The sequence below is a fragment of the Triturus cristatus genome, chromosome 3_1, assembly GCF_964204655.1.
Source record: "Triturus cristatus chromosome 3_1, aTriCri1.1, whole genome shotgun sequence".
Classification (NCBI taxonomy): domain Eukaryota; kingdom Metazoa; phylum Chordata; class Amphibia; order Caudata; family Salamandridae; genus Triturus; species Triturus cristatus.
This window is the reverse complement of record NC_140583.1, coordinates 893,263,071-893,280,781: the sequence shown is the minus strand read 5'-3', so window position 1 is coordinate 893,280,781 and position 17,711 is coordinate 893,263,071. Positions and strand designations below refer to the sequence as shown.

Below are 17,711 nucleotides of genomic sequence, written 5' to 3'. Positions count from 1 at the left end.
TTAAAATAACTCACGTACTGGGCAACATCTTCGGGCTAAGCACTTCTGATTGTATTCTGTACAATGGTATTCAAGCCATGCTACACTCTGCATAATGCAGTCTTAGTACCTAATGTTTTTCTTCCAAAGAGGGATAACAACAGTATACTTAGAAAATGCATGTACATGAATTTGCCCCTGACATTGGACATTTGTCATTTAAAGAGGGCTTTGAATTTACAAGAAATCAAAGTTATCATCCTTATATTTGTAGTTGCATGAAGCTGATGTTCATCCTTAATCCCGCTTCAGAGAATGCCAGCTGCTAGTTCATACCACTAACATAGGCAAGTACACTCTGTGCAATCCAAAATACTATTTGATAAAACCTCAACAGTGCATTCTGCACACCAGTCCTTCAACTTTAAAATGTCTTGTTGATTTTGTACCTTGGGTTTACAATCCCATAGGTGTGGTCAAAAGAATATTTACATTCTGAATTATGACTGAATATAGAATTCTTTGGTCTCACGTGTAGTGGTGCATTGAGTTATAAAAGCGTTCTCTGCACTCATTGTTGGCAGAAAGGTTCAACAATTATTTGTGAGGTCCTGGAATGTTGGAGCTGGGATTGTGTTATTGCAAACATCCCATGACTGGGTTTGGTTGGGAAATCCAGACATGAATCAAGCAGAGGCATTTCCTCCTGAAAATTATCCCTGTGGAGCAGGATATTCTACTGAAGGATTCTCAAGATTTTTAATTACCACTCTAAAACTGTTCGATAACTGTCTAGAGCCAAAACTGCATCTTCAAAAGATCAACATTGTAATCAACACTGTATTCAAATATGTGGAGAGATATACTCAGCCTGTAGTACTATACATGAACTCTCAGTGGTCTTTAATCAATAAAGTGAAAGTAGCACACTTAGATGCCTTCAACAATACCTAGCCTCAGTCCTAAACACAGAGAACTTCCTTTCAGAAAATGTGTTTCTAACACAAATCTCAGTAACCAATGAATCCTTGTCTGCTCGTCCATACATTAGAACAAACAACACTTCTACAATTTTGATTTCAGGATCAGGAATTGAAAGTATGCTGAATGGATGCTCTCTCCTTCTTCTGTCCAGGGGGATTTATTGCCCACCCTTTCCTTCCTCCAGCAAGTATATTGTCATTCCAGGAATGGGGTGAGTGTTCAGGTGGTGATGGTGGTATCAATTCTCATCCATGATGCAATGGGTCTCTCACCTTACTGTTTTGCTGCAGTGTTTCTATTAGTTTGAAAAGACAATAGGGTATGCCTGATTTATAAGTATTTTTCAAGGCTTTGACTGGCAGTGCAGTGCATGCTCCCATCTAAACTAACATACTTGGCTTTGCATTGTTCCTCATTTCAGTGCAGCTTTATTTAGACGTGGGCAAGTCCTGTGTCTATCTTACCTTTATTTGAAGGATGAATTTAAAAATTGATCAAAAACAGGAATCAATTCAAGAAAATGGCAAACTTTGGGAGTCGGTATCCCAGATGAATGTGGTGGTGAATACTCTTACAAAGGCATACTATCCAGCCAATGTTATCTGTTTGTTTCCTCTACCTTTAGTTTCCCTGGTGTCTCTTGCAGATAAAGTAATTATTTAGTTGCCACTGTATTAGCACATAGGCCCTGATTTAGATCTCGGCGGACAGGTTATTCCATCACAATGGTGAAGGATTTCCCGTTCGCCAAAATATAAATCCAATAGGATATAATAGGACATCCATCACCGTTGTGATGGAGGAACCCCTCCGCCAAGATCTAAATCAGGCCCATAGATTGATCAATTGGTCCTTTGCTTGGCCACTTGCAATAAAACCAGGAAATTGTTCTCCTCACTGTTGTCTTAACTCTATTCATCCGAATATGATTTTGCTCAATTTCTGTATGTTTGTGGGCAGTCCCGATTCACCACAACTGTGCAGCATCTTTTTATCAATCTGATGAACAGTTTGCGATTCTTAGGTAAAACAATGGATGTTTGCAATCCTCATCTCTGAATTATGACAGATATCTGATAGGCTCTTTGTAAAGATGAAAAACTACAACCAGTTAAGCAGCTGATTTATCCTCAGACATATTTTGTTTACCCTGATGGTCTCCTGCAGTTTACTGTACCTCTAATCCCAAATTATATCTTGTGCTTCCTATGAATACCTATGACATACTCAAACACTGGTGACACACATTTGTCTCACCCCACTCTATTGTCTTGAGGGGGTATTCCACTTCAGTCCTTTGCCCAACTTGTGGCCTGTGACAGAATTGACAATATGGAGGGGTGCAGCAGCTGCATCCAGTGGTGATGCCTTCAGACCTCCCCTTCAAAATAAAGTTTAGTGATATGCGGCAAATCAGGCCTCTCATTATTATTTGATAAAGTAATGCAGCTCTTATGAACATTATGTGCTTGGGTTTTGCAAGAAGGACTGCAAACATTATTTTCAGTGTAGAGTGAATATTGATCATATTTACCTTTGGTGCACCAGTCATTATTACAGTACAAAAACGTACAACTCTGATTTGACAACGAGTTACTTTGTTTGTAGGATACTTTTTGGGAGAGGAAAACATGAGTATTTGATGGAGGTGTCACTCTCCTTAGGACCTGCTGGATTGGTTCAGAGTTTCTATACACAAAAACGCCTTTTGACTCTGCTACCGGCATCGCTGGAGTGCAACTTTGTTTCTGTTATCGTACCTTTGGCTACTCAATTTTGAAGAATTGTTATAAGAAAAACGGGAACTAAATGTAAAGAAGCCTATCACAACCTTGATTGAATCATGTACATTGTTTTATGAATATGTAATTCAGCCAATCATGTCGTAAAAGTGAAATGATACTAAAACAAGATTGCAATTTGAATTAATTGTACTTATCAATAATGAAGTTAAATATCGGAAAATACACAACACAAAATATCTGCAGGTAGTTCTCCTAATTGTTGCATATAAAATACTTATCTTCTTTTTCTGCTGGTTGAAGTTATCAATGATCACACCAATGAAGAGATTTAGGGTGAAAAAGGATCCAAAGATGATGAAGATGACAAAGTACAGATACATGTAGAGATTGTCTTCATATTTTGGCTGTTCCTCTACCTGCAAAGAGCACTGAATGTTTAGGTTTAGATTAAGGTATGCATTTCTCAACATATTCTGATTTTATGTTTGTCTTTTCCTTCCCAACTACTTAGGATTCTGCATTGAAGTGTTAAGTTGTACACGATTCACTAAGGTTACACAAAGCAAAAACAATAATCAATATTTTTGAACATTAGTAACATTACAGGAAAGACACTGAAAAGCAAATTTTCTTCAAACCTATGACAAGCACCATATAAATAATAACACAATATGCTACATAAGCATCTCAAGAGCTTGTGATCTTGACTTCAGCAAATTGTTGATTCCAGGAAATTGCACACACTTTAATTCACCAAAATACCAGGGGTGGCAGATTGGACAAAATGTATCCATTGACATCTGCAAAAGTTGACATCATATGACATCAAAACATTAGCCCTTTTTTGACCCTTAAGCCTTCAACTGTCTGCTATTTGTTGCATAGGGAGTAGGTAAGGAGTCAAAACTATACAAAGTAAACAGGGCTCCAAGAATTCGGTTTACTTTCTCTACCAGCCACTGACTTGGTGGCCCTTAAAATCTTTACTATCGAGGCCAGTGACTGGTGTACAGGAGAGCAAACCAGGAGTAGCAGCTGCTCTCCCTAGCATCCCATAATTGGTGCCCAAGAAGCCAAAGATTCCTCACAGAATTACAGTGCAAGTGGGGGAGGCCAAACAAAGAACAAAATAAGACTAGCCATTTTTTTTGCCCAAAAATTGAGCTGTGCTTGTTGGAGTTATAGGGGTCCAAGGGAGGGCCACACAATGACACTTCAACACTAGGAGGTGTAATTCAAACTGTGGACTAGCGCAGATCAAATAAAAAATGGTAATTTTTATGTAATAACAATAGTGTATATGTGAAACAAATAACAAATCAATATTACAAATGCCAATCAAAATATAATATTTACAGGCATTCACTTTGTCTAAAATATCTAAGCTACATGTAATCATGTAGTTCATTGTGTCGGATCTTAAGCAGATGTCTAGAAACTGAAATGAAATATTTTCAAAGATATGACGTTTACACTGTTGCTGCATGAGCTGATATTTAAATGTTTTGCAATAACATAAAAGGGAGACTAGTAGTTCTTCTTAAGGGAATAGCCACAATATTTCAATGATGAGGTGCTTCTGATCTAAAAAGTACTTCAAAAGGTTTGTGAGGTGTTTTGGTATTGCACATTAGTGTTAGAGGTAATGCCGTTAACGTATAAGAGGAGATTGTTCCAGGAATGGGGGCTCATTGTAGCAAGATTTTAAGTACAAATTTTACCCAGGGGTATGACTGATGGTGGAGGCTGCAAAATCTCACAATTCTGCCCATACTTGCAATCTGGAATCTAATCTTTTTATAGCTTGAGGCTCATGGATGCCTCTCAATAAGCCCACTGCTGTAATGTGCATTCCAAGGGTAGGAAGGGCACAAAGTGAAAAACAGCCCTAGTTTTCTACTGTGTCTGTTTTCTGGAACAAGGCTAGTTTTTAGCTGAGGTTTTGTTTCATACGGACCTCACCACATTTGGTTCCCTAAATAGAAAATGTGATATTCTTGAATTAGGAAGCTGTTCTTCCATGAAGTTGATTGGTTTGTCTTAGCTATTGATTTTGGGTTTACTTTGTTTTTGCATTTTAGAAACTGCAAGTGGAGTTTGTGCACTAGGAATCAGTTGAAACATTTTGACAATACCAATATTAAGGATAGCAGAGTTATAATATCCTATTAGCATCACAACTTTCCTCTTTATTAAAACCTGCCAGGGTAGGCCTGAACAAACTGAAGAATGGTGCTTGAGCCCTAGGCAGTTTTAACCTTGTTCATCTATCAACATTTCTAATATCTAATTCTAATCCCTCACTATAATATCTTGTGCTCCCACTTAATGGTTGAGCATACGCAAACACTACTTGGCGCTTTGGGTGCAGGAAAAGGCCAAATATGAAGCATGCCACAAATTGAGGGTGAGGGCTGTTTTTCCCTAATGAGGGATCTCTGTAATTCTGGTAGGACTACACCTCATCTATTATTAATTTCCTGTGCTCACTAACCATTGTGTGTATTATATATTGTACCAGGGAGGTAGGATTAGTGACCTCTATTACCACTCTCATCTCTTGATATAGATATGCATTCTTATTACCATAACATTATGCCAAGCACTTACCTTCCGTGAATCAACTGCTGCATACATAATGTCCATCCATCCTTTAAAAGTTGCCTGCAAACAAGAAATAACATTTTGAAGGAAGACAAAAAAAAGTACAAGTGATGATGATCAAAAACATGTAATTTAACCTCTCTTTTCATGAATCAGAGATTGATTGAAATCAAACATCATAAACATTTTGACAGAGGTATCTACACTCTACCCTCATTGATGACAATTGTATTAAAACATCCCAGCCTTTACCATTAAAAGCAAGCAAGTTGTTTCCTTTTGAGATTATTACAAACGAGCAGTCTTTGTCATGTACTCTAACGTTCTTCTTTATGATCGCCATGGATCTATTTTTTCTTGCATACCACCTCACGTCTGTCTAACTTTTTCATACACATGGTGAATATTTGTTAGCCTTGCAATAATTTTTTCCACAAGCGATCTCAAGGAGACAGTCCAATTGTGTGCATAGGGACTGCACAAATGTACAAACAACCATGTCCATGTGTCTGTACCACATAACTGTAAATGGACCAGAAGCAAACAGGCAATGGGTAGGTGTACTAACTATGTGCAAACTAAGAAATGGAACCACTGCCATATATTGGCCGAGACAACAGGTGTCCCACAGACCACCGATGAACCCCCAGAAGGCTGGTTTAGTCACACACTAAACCCACCAAAATGTGATTCTTGGAAATTAGAGCATTTGATGTCCTGCAGTTCTGGTTTACATGGAAAACATTCATGGGAAAATGACTAAACCCTGTGGACTTATGAGGATATGGTGATGCAGAGATAATGAGTAAAAGGAAGAAGCAATAAGATTGGTTACAATTTTCATTTCAGATTTGCTGTTAGTTTATTGTTGGACTTAGTCATTTCTGCTTGGTTAGCCCCAAATGTTTTGCCATTACCCTCCTATTTTTTCTGAATTTGTTTTTTGTTGGTTTAGGTCACTTTACCACTGCTAACCAGGGATAAAGTGTTTGTGCTCAAACCCTAAAACATGGCAAGATTGGCTTACACCTATTTGGCATATTTAATTTACTTAAGCGTCCCTAATAATTTGTATACCACATTCACAGAGCATGTAAGTGTAATGATACTAGTGGGTCTGCAGCACATTTTGTGCCACCTACTTAAGTAGCCCTTTAAACCATGGCCCAGTTCTGCCATTGCAGCCTCAATTCGACTTGGAAAAATAATCCCCTTGCCAAGTCTTAAACTTCTCTTTTATTGCATATAAATCACCCTTAAAGTAGGACCTATAAAGCCCATTGAGCAGGCCAAATTGTAATTAAAAGGTTGGACATGTAATTGTAATTTTAACATGTCCTGGTAGTGAAAAACTCACAAATTCATTTTTCACTATTGTGAGGCCACACCTCTCCCACAGTATAATACTGGATTGCCTTATTACATTTAATAAGTGCTAACGTTTGAATGGGACCATTTAGGGAATTCAGAGTGGTGCCTGAAAAGTAGCAATTTAAAACCCTCTTTAATGATAAACTGGGATTTTAAGTTACAATGTTGAAAATGCCACTTTAAGAAAGTTAGAATGTTCTGCCCTAACCATTTTGTGCCTGTAGCCTGTTCCTCGGTCACATGACTGGGTGTAGTTGGCAGTTGGACTTTGTATATTCCTCCCAGGCAGCCACACAATAAAAGGATTAGGTGTGCCTCGATGGGCCATCAATGGCAGGATGAGAGGCGGAGCTAGGTGTAGCCCCAGTTGATAGGCTATGCCAAAGAAATTCACATTAGTCCATTGTGCCTGCAGCCAGGCTGGAGCTAGAGCAGGGGAGGCAGGAAATTCCAAGCACTTCAAGGGAATTGTGTTGTAATGCTACTTATCTTTTGCTTCTTTCCCTGTTAACATGATTCTGTGATGTCACCCATGGGTTCTAGAATATGACTCCTGCTCTGACTTAAAGTTAGAATTCAGAGTGAGGGTTGGAGAGTGACACTTGAGGTGGTTGGGTGGATGAGCTGTTGTACCTGTGACTTCAAATAAACAATCAGAAGAAACCTTCCCTTCTACCTGTCATCATTTGAAGATATTCACTTCTTAACACTGGCGACGAGGATGGGATAATAATATAAATGACCCTCCAATAATACTTAGAGAAAAGAAGGTTGTAGAAACTGTAAATCTCAACTACTACTTACAAACACAACTGATGCAAGAGTATCCCCGTGTTTTTGGGTGAACAACTTGGGTGTTTGCAAGGATATTGTCATAAGATCAAATTAGCTCCGGGTTCTATTCCTGTCTCTAGTAAAGTACGCAATGTCCCTTTTAGCGTCAGAGATGACATGTTGCGCGAGCTACAGAGACTTAAATCTCAGGGAATTATTGAAGAAGTGGAAGGCACTTCTTGGTTGGCCCCGGTAGTGGCCGCAAGAAAGTCTGATGGATCCCTGAGGTTATGTGTGGACCTCAGACAGCTCAACAAGTGTGTTCTGGTAGACAAATACCCTTTACCCAATATTTCTGAACTTCTGAGCATGGTGCGTGGTGCTAAAGTGTTTAGTACCATAGATTTGACATTAGCGTACCATCAGAATATGCTTGATGAATCCTCCAGAGACCTGACTTCTTTTGTGACACCTTTTGGAATGTTTAGGTTTGTAAGGCTTCCTTTTGGTCTTGTCTCGGCTGCTTCTGTTTTTCAGAGGGTTATGGAGAAGGTATTAGTGAACATACCTGGGGTCTGCCTTTATCAAGATGATATTTTGGTATATGGTTCTGATGAATTGGAACATGCGAAGAGAGTTCGTTTGGTGTTCGACAGTCTTTCTACCCACAATCTCACAATCAAGCGTGAAAAGTGCAAATTTGGTTTAGACAGAATTGATTATTTAGGTCATTCTGTTACTGCTGATGGAGTTGTTCCCAAAACTGAGTTAGTCAACACTATTAGAGATCTTTCTCCCCCCTCATCGAAAGAAGAACTCATGAGTTTTCTGGGAATGGCAGAATATTACAATAAGTTTATCAAGAACTTTGCTGAGACTACTCATAGTGTGAGGAACTTGCTTAAAAAAGGGGTCAAATTCACCTGGGACCATATGTGTGATAGAGAGTTTATTGATTTGAAAGACAAACTGCAGTCAGCTCCCAAACTTCGTAATTTTGACCCTTCAAAGGGTTCTATCATTTCCACTGATGCTAGCCTTAAAGGGTTAGGTGCTGTTTTGTATCAAGGTGGAACTAACCCAGAAAATACCATTATGTTTATCTCAAGGAGTTTGAAAGGAGCAGAAACTAGGTACTCCGTAATTGAGAGGGAGGCTCTTGCGGTCTACTGAGCTGTTAAAAAGTTTTACAAAAATTCTTTGGGGTACTTCGTTTATGATTAAGACGGATCATAAACCGTTGGGTGATGTTTTGACCAAGAAGGGCATTGATTCAATTTCACCAAGAATTTCTAAGTGGATTGTTGGGTTACAAGGTTTTGATTTTTCTGTCAAGCATGTGCCTGGCCCTGATAACTTGGTTGCTGATACACTCTCGAGATTGGTTCCTTGTAATCACTCTGAGTCCCAGGATGACCCTAGTTTTGGTTTACCACATGATTTCGTGTGTGAAATTGATTATAAAATAATTTCTCAATATCGCTGGTCTTCTGCCTGTTTTGAAGATCAGTCTATTCAAGAGGTTTTAAGATTGATACATGATGGTTGGAATCATAAAGATCAAGGAGGACTATCAGTCAAAGATTTTTGGTCTGTGAGGGATCAGTTGTCTAATAGTGATGGGATGTTGTGGAGAGGCCACAGACTTGTTCCACCCATATCTCTAAGAAAAGAACTCCTGGAGTTGGCTCATGAATCACACCAGGGCATTTCAAAAACCAAGGAGAGGTTACGCTCCTCTTACTGGTGGCCTGGGATGGATGTTCAAATTGAACGATTAGTTAGGGAATGTATGGAATGTTCTCTTAGTGAAAAGTCTTTAAAGGTTAGAACTCAACCGATGGAAAAAAGATTGCGTCCTACTGGCCCGTGGAAAGATGTTGCTCTTGATATTTTGGGGCCGATACATGGAGATGGATCTGATACTTATGTCAATGTAGTGATGGATCTCTTTTCTAGGTGGCCAGAGATTTCTTTTGTGAAGAACACATGTACTAAAACAGTAATAGATTTTCTAAAAAGCATAATTTCTAGAGAAGGTTTACCTGAAACACTCTTGACTGACAATGGGGTACAACTAGTCTCAAAAGAGATGGAAGACTTTTTTACCAAGTGTGGGATTGTCCACAAGAAGTGTGCTCTTTACCACCCTGAATCTAATGGGACCGTGGAGAGGTTCAATAGGGTATTAAAAGATACCATCTCTTTGGCGAAACAGAATAATCTTAATTGGAAAGAGGAAGTTTCTAGGAGAGTTAGTGTATATCGCTTTGTACCTCATTCTGTCACAGGCAAATCCCCTTTTATCTTGTTCCGTGGGAGGCAACCTGACACCTGTCTTGAGCCTCCATGGGTTAACAGGCTTCTTTCTGACAAAGGTGTGACTCCTGATTTAAGTTCTTGGAAGAACAAAGAAGAACATATTTGTCAAAAAGCAAGCAGAATTATGACCTGAGACATGCGGTCAAAGTTACTAAAGTTAACGTTGGAGATTTTGTCAGAATTAAGAGACCTGGTTTCGCTACCTCTGGTTTCAAGTTTTCAAAGCCTTATGAAGTTATAAAGGTTTTTCGAAATGCAGTTAGGACTTCTGACCATAAGGTGTGGAATTTGAACAGAGTTGCTGTCTGTGGTAATGCTTTTCATATGGGTAAAAAATTCACTGATGTTAGTATGGAATCTCCTTTGGATTCTCCCAGGAGATCTGAAAGGAGAATACACAGTCCTTCTTATTTGAAGGATTATGTTACTGGAATGTAAGTTGTTTTCTTTGCGTTTTTATGTACATGTTTCTGTTCACATATTTTTGTTTGTAACATCTTATGCTTCTTTCCCTGTTTACATGATTCTTTGATGACACCCATGGAGTCTATGACGTATTTTGTTTGTAACATAAGGGAGGGAGATGTGTTGTAATGTTACTTACCTTTTGTTTCTTTCCCTGTTAACATGATTCTGTGATGTCACCCATGGGTTCTAGAATATGACTCCTGCTCTGACTTAAAGTTAGAATTCAGAGTGAGGGTTGGAGAGTGACACTTGAGGCGGTTGGGTGGATGAGCTGTTGTACCTGTGACTTCAAATAAACTATCAGAAGAAACCTTCCCTTCTACCTGTCATCATTTGAAGATATTCCCTTTTTAACAAATGTGTCAGAGCCTCAGGGATGGAAAATGTTCCAACCATCTTGAACTTACACCTGAACCCAGCGTCAATGAGTCCTGACTATCTAAGTGGTGCCTCTCCCTATCCAGTCCAGAACACTTGTAAGTGGTGCTAAAGGTGCAAAAATAGCCAAAGTCCAAAACCTGAGACTTACCAAATTCTTGCCTAAAAACTGCTCTGAGAACCGAAATGAGACTGAGATATACCTGCTTGTCATCCATCCAAGGTGCATTGCCAGTCAGCCTGATTTTGTGGCAGCTTCCGCTACCTTCTTCTCTGAAGCAGCAAATCCTATTCACCAGTCCTTCACAGAAGGGGTATTCGACCTCATGCAGCCATTGTTGGGTACGGCTTGCAGCTTCACCTGCTAGAGGTTTCAAAAAGACTAAGCCTAAACGTAGAAATCTTCACCGCAACTTCATCCAGCAGCTTTCCAATGTAGGGTAAGCACCGACCGGGCCAAATCCACTTCTTTTGTTTGACCCACGCTCCATCACGGTCAGCCATATTTTTTAATTTTGACTCAGACTTGCATGACTAGATATCTACGGTTGGCGCTTTGATCTTTTAGGAGCTTGTTTTTATCTTAAACTTCAAAAAAATCATAACTGAAGGTCTACATTTGGAATGTTTGTCATTTTTGTGTCAAATAATTTTTGAATTTTTGTTGTGTTTTCACTTTATAACTTTTTGTGTGCTGCATAAATAACTTACACATTGCCTCTTAGTTAAGACTGACTGCTTTTGTGGCAAGGTTCCAGAGGGTTAAGTATTTGTTAATTTATTGACTTTAATAGTTCACAAAAGAATCACCCTCACCCACCAAGGTTAACCCTTGGTGGCATGCTTCATCATCGGGTCCATCCCGTTCCGCTGCAGATGGAGGCGTGCTGCAACATAAGGACTACATGCGAGCACTTATTGATCTTTCAAAATGATAAGGAAGATGTTATGAGGAGGGCAGTGAGGGATAGTGTAGTGCTAGGGTGTAGTTTAAGAATACCTGGCTAATAGGTATATATAATTTTTATTTCTGACTCTAGTTGGTATGGTTAAAAAAGGATGGGAGGGTTTATTAAGAGAAAAAGGGTCTCTGAAGGAAGTCCACAATAGGTGGAAATTAGGAGGGTTTGCCTTGATGTGGTAAGCACTTTTCTCACCAGGGCAGCTGCTCGGACCTTTCTTGAGGAGCGGATGTTTCTCAAACACTGACCCTATAATTTATCGGTGTAGCAACATCATATAAACAGGATATGGCAGGTTTTCCAATCGCACATTTGGGCATCACAGATTCGAAGGGATATTTGTTCACATTTTTGTTCCAATATGCCTGGGCAGACTCCCTTAAATCTATCTCTCACCGTTTCCTTTATCCCATTGAGTGTGACAACAGGCCACCCTCTTCCACCAGAGGAACCATGATGCGATATAATAGCATCTAATATGTATGTGGCTTCTTTGTTTGTTTACTATTATGAATGTCCCTACTTGTTGAATGTTTGTTTGTCATGACAATGCGTCCTGCATCCTGTGACCAATGGTTGTGGGTATTTAATCAGTTCAATGGAACTGCACTAGAAGTGTTCACCGATGATATGTATGTTCTTTTTTGATGATATACACAGTTTTTTTACACTGAGGTGCTCAAGTGTGTTCAATGGCTATGTAGAAAAGACAACTACATACAGCCAAAGGCTGGTACACCTAACTAGGTGGTAAATGTACATATTTTACCTTATGATATCACATGCAAGTAGTGTGTTTTTTCAGTGTAAACCAATAGGAGTGGTACCAGGGAACTAGGTTCCCGAGGTCCTGAAGAAGAGCTAATAGGGGCATGGCTCGAAACATGGTGACTTTTAGGATTGCAGGTACATTACAACCTCATTTTCCTAATAACACCCCCACCTGTTTATTTACCATTACGACTAGAGACAGGAATAAAAATTAGATATACCTACTAGCCAGGTATTTTTAAACTACTCCCTAGCACTAAACTATGACCCACTTCCCTCCTAATAACATTTCCTTTATCATTTTGTAAGATCAATCAGTGCTTCGACATAGTACTTAGGATGCAGCATGCCCCAATCTGTAGCAGAACGGAATGGACCAGATGATGAATCATTCCACCAAGGGGTAACCCTGGTGGGTGAGTGTTTTCCAAGAAAACATATTTTTTTCTGTTGTGGAGAGCAACTGAGTGTAACATTACTGTTTTGTTTTTGGCATACAATGTTTGGTTGAGGAGGACGAACCCGTTATATCCTCTTGCACGCCCTTTTGTCTGATCTTTGAAATCTGGGCCATTAGTCCAAGCCTGAGTTCAAGGACTGACAACGGACCTGAATTTAAATATTCAAATGTAATTGGATGAGGAATTACCTTATGACATTGATGATTTTGGGTATGCAGACCCATAACCAGGTTCACTAACTCAAACTTGTGGCTGCTATTAAATAAAGTGGGGCATTCTAAAATAATGTTTGAAAGACCACATAAGAGCACAAGGTCAAAACTACATTCAAACATTTGAAAAGAAAGGGTCTTTTTAGGATCCGCAAAGCACATGGGCAGGCCATAAAACTCGATAGGCATGTATCCATCAGTGCTTAGGTCCATAGTCCCCAGTCTCGGTACTGGGATGTCAAATCTGCCACAGGTAGCCATCCACTGCTGTGCAGGGTTGAAGACCATGCTCAGTGGGCGTAGCTTATGCTCAGAAGATTTGGCGATTGGACGTATGACTTGGGCACAGGGCTGGCCAAAGGCTGAGCACAGCAGGATTGCCTCTCCTTGGTGAGTTCGGCCCAGGAAACTATTGACTGTACTATGTGATTAAACAAAAATAAAAAATTAACTGAAAAATCAAATGTTGAAACTAAGTTTTGATTACATTTGGTAATAACTTCTTAACATATGTTTTTAACAACTCAAAAATTCACTTAAAATACAACAGATAAGTGAAGTTATGGTAATTAATTAAAACTGGCAACAAATGAATTTTGTTAGTTATGGTAAGACCGTAATCAAAAATCCTCACAATTGCCTTGCTAGGCATAACCTGCAAACCAAATTCAATGCTTATAACCTCACAATATTTAAACCAATATAGCACAACAGCTAAAAGCACAATGTAGTTCAATGAAATTCAATAATAACACATACTCAAACCAATAAATAATACTATAGTCATTGCTTTCATTGTATTAAAGGCAACATGACATGTAATCTTATCTGTAAACTTATTTACAACATTTTTAAATGGATCTCTTGCATCAAGGATGAGGTCATATGCATTGCATTTGCTGTGTGAATTTTGTTTTGCAGAACTGTTGTGCAAGTTATTGATTATGGTCCTAAGCACAATTTTTGTCAGGTTTAATTTATAACGTTAACTACAATTTAAGTGTTCTTTTGTCAGAATAACCAAGGATAACCACAAATAACTTTTAATATAGTTTTTCTGTGAATTTACACTTTTTTAATTATATATCACATGCAAACGTTTCTGTGCTCCCACTACCAAACCCTGCACAGTACTGCATCACTCATAACATGTTCTATGACACCATTAATGACATCACTGATGCCATCTCAAATGACATCATTGATAACATCACTGATGACATCATCCAATGAGTGTGCTAGTATGTTTTATAGTTTACATAGTGGTGGGTAACTACCTGTTAGAAATGGGATTTCTGGTTGGCTAAGGTATGCACCTAGGCCAGGAGGAACCCAACACACTATTCAGGGTAAGCTAGATACACCACTGAGATAACCTGTGCTCTCCCTCTGGTAGCTTGGCACAGAGCAGGCAGGCTTATCTAAAGAGGCAATGTGTTAAGTATCTGTGCAAGACGCACACACACAGTAACACAATGAATATGCCTCAAAAAGACTCCACACAGGGTTTATAAAAATTGCTTAGTATATTATGACCAACATAAGACCAAACACAATAAAGATTTCATAATACTTTGCGAGTTATGTACATTGTATACAGGTACATGCAGAACTGAGCACATTCACTTCAATGAACTCTTTATAGTAAATTGCATTGTATTGTATTGTATGGCACACTTGTATAGCACGAACTGTCACCCTACGGGTATCCTGGCGCTTTAAGACCTAGACGGATAAAATCAACAGAAACAGGCCTTACTATTAACAGGAAGCATTACTTCTCATTCCTGGCAAATAACCAGGTCTTTAGACTTTTTCTGAAGCCTAGCAGGGAGTTCGCTTGTCTGATGCTCTGGAGTAGCTCATTCCAGAGACGTGAAGCTGCTGTGCCAAAGGTCCTACCACTCATCCTGGATTTCTTGAATCTGGTAGTTGTTGCCAGATTTGCACTAGAAGAGCGTAGCTGTCTAGTAGGCTTATACCAGATGAATCTCTCTTGCATAGATACCGGACCTGTACTATGCAGTGCTCTGTATACCATACACAGGGATTTAAAGTTAATTCTGTCCCTGATGGGCAGCCAGTGGAGGTCCCTCAGGGCCAAGGTGGAAGTGGAGCTGCGCTGCCTATTGAGGGCCAGTTTAGCTGCTATAGACTGGATTCTTTGCAGCCCCTGCAGGATGTATTGAGGGGCACCCAAATACAAAGAGTTGCAATAGTACAGTCTACTCAGGATTATGCTCCTCACCACCAAGGGTCTAGCCTCACTAGGTAGGAGTGGTAAAATCTGCCAAAGTGCTTTTAGCAAGGCAAAGCATATACTAATTATTTTATTCACCTATGACAGCATTTGCAGATCTTCATCCACCATGACACCCAGGTTGCGTACTGTTTTAGCTGGCACCAGGGGGTCGTCCTCTAGTGTGAGTCTAAACTCACACGGTAGGAACTTTGACAGTCTTGCTGCAGAGCAGTATAGCAGCTCTGTTTCCCCCCCATTGAACTGCAAAGAATTTACTTTAAGCCAGCCAGAAACCCGACGCATGCATTCCTGGAAGGTATCCATAGACAAAGCGTGCTTCCGTTCCAGGGAAAACACCAATTGGGTGTCATCGGCGTAATTAACCAAATCAATCCCATATGATTTTATGATGAGAATCAGGGGGCGTAAGTATATATTAAAAAGGATGGGGCTTATTGCCGAGCCCTGAGGAACTCCATGGCAAACCAGGGACTTTGGGGAGGCAAATGGTGCCATGGTTACAACCTGTTGTCTATGTGACAAGTATGATTGCATCCATTTCAAGGCACAGCCTTTCACCCCCAGTCTCTCCAGCCTTCCTATCAGCACTGCGTGGCTAACCGTGTCGAATGCGGCCAACATATCCAGTAATACCAACACCGAGGAGTCACCATTGTCGGCTCGCATTCGCAACTTGTCCAGCACGGTTGCCAAAGCGGTTTCCGTCCCATGACCTGGGCGGAACCCAAACTGATCCCTGTCCAGTAGATGGTTTTCCTCGAGGTAACTCGACAGGGACTTGCTGACAACCTTTTCCAGGATTTTTATAGGATAAGGCAGGAGAGATATAGGCCTAAAATTAGCTGGAATTGTTGGATCCAGGGAAGGCTTCTTTAACAAGGGAGTTACCACTGCCTGCTTCCATACTTCTGGGACTACTCCTTCCTTCAGAGATTGGCAACATATCAGTCGCATTCATGGGAATATTTCAGGATCATACTCCTTCCAGATCCTGTGAAGAAGAGGGTCCAAGGGGGACCCAGAGAACACATCCTGAGCGAGGCTGTTAAAGAGCTCTTCAGTAAGAGGTTGAAAGTGCTCAATTGATGTTTCAGCCCAGGCTTCCTCATCTAATATCTGACTACTAGCTGTACCCAGATCGAGCCCCCCAACAATTTTGGCAATCTTTTCATCAAATAAAGTAGCGACTTCATCGCATAAATTCTGTGATGCCGGCACTTTATTGGCCAGACAAGCAGGGCTGGAGAGGTCTAGAGGCATAGAAAAGTGATTTGGACCTGGTGATGGTCTGCTTATACTGAGCCTGCACTAATTTCAGCGACTTCCTATCTATTTCTAAGTATGATCTACGCCACCTCCTCTCGGCCTGTCGGCAGGTGTTCCCTAGTAATTTCAGCTTCTCGCTGAACCAAGGGGCTGAAGGTTTTCTCCTGTTCTTAATCCTTTTCATGGGGGCATGTCTATCTAGGAAGTTGGTGATATAGTTACAGTAGGTGTGGTAGTTCTTGTCCACTGAATCACCTGGAACAAAGGGAGTCTGCTTGGGGATTAGTGGATCTGTTCTATCTTTTGGCAGTTTAGCCCAGTCTCTTCCCCATCGGTAGGTCGTTTGGCAGTTATTGTTATTTGTGATCTTGGGTATGGTGATCCTAAAGTGGATTAAGAAGTGGTCAGTCCAACTTTGGGGCAGTATATTGATCAGTTCTGTCTCAATCTGATTTGAAAACACAAGATCCAGCACGTGACCTCCCCGGTGGTTTGGTTCTTGTATTAACTGGTGTAGACCAGAGTTCTCACATATTTGTCGCAGATCTCGCAAATGGCTCTCTAGGCTCCCATTGTCCCATAGATTAAAATCTCCTAGGAGCAGCACTCTGGAGTGTGTCAAGGTCAGAGCAGCGATGGTATCGAGTATTACTTGGTACTGAGTGTCCAGACCCGGGGGTCTATAACACATCAAGCCAGTCAGAAACCTTCCTTTTGGCTCTTGCAGGGTGAAACCCAATAGCTCAAACCCTGTGACCTCATTCACCTGAAAGGGTGCGAAGTTCCATCTCTCCTTGAATATTACCCCGACCCCCCCCTCCTCTTCCATAGGCCCTGGGTTTATGAAATGTTTTATAACCTTCTGGGCAGGCAAAACCAAGCTCTACAGAAGAGTCCATACTGGCCCAGGTCTCTGTAATAAATAAAACATCCAGGTCCATGTCTTCTAGCAGACTAGATACTTCTTGATGATGTTTTATCGGGGATCTACTGTTAATCAGGCCGCACATTAAAACCACTTGATTCCCCCCCGCACCCTCTTGCCAATGCGGAACAATTGATCTTTAGAGTAGCATATCCTACCATTTTTCAAACAGGCAGCCTTACTGGCACTAGGCACGGCCGTTGCGCGGACGGGCTCAGACGGGCAG

The 17,711-nt window shown here is 40.4% G+C and overlaps 1 protein-coding gene across 6 annotated transcripts in view; it reads right to left on the bottom strand.

Moving 5' to 3' along the window:
- LOC146861244 (sodium channel protein type 2 subunit alpha-like) overlaps nucleotides 1-17,711 on the bottom strand; it is a 905,823-nt gene that overhangs the window by 101,943 nt on the left and 786,169 nt on the right. For all 6 annotated transcript variants that reach the window (XM_085645403.1, XM_085645408.1, XM_085645407.1 and 3 more), the window contains exons 23-24: nucleotides 5,319-5,372; nucleotides 2,987-3,124 (exon numbers count right to left, since the gene is read on the bottom strand). In XM_085645403.1, the coding sequence (XP_085501529.1) occupies nucleotides 2,987-3,124; nucleotides 5,319-5,372 (192 nt within the window). The remainder of the gene's footprint in view (nucleotides 1-2,986; nucleotides 3,125-5,318; nucleotides 5,373-17,711) is intronic.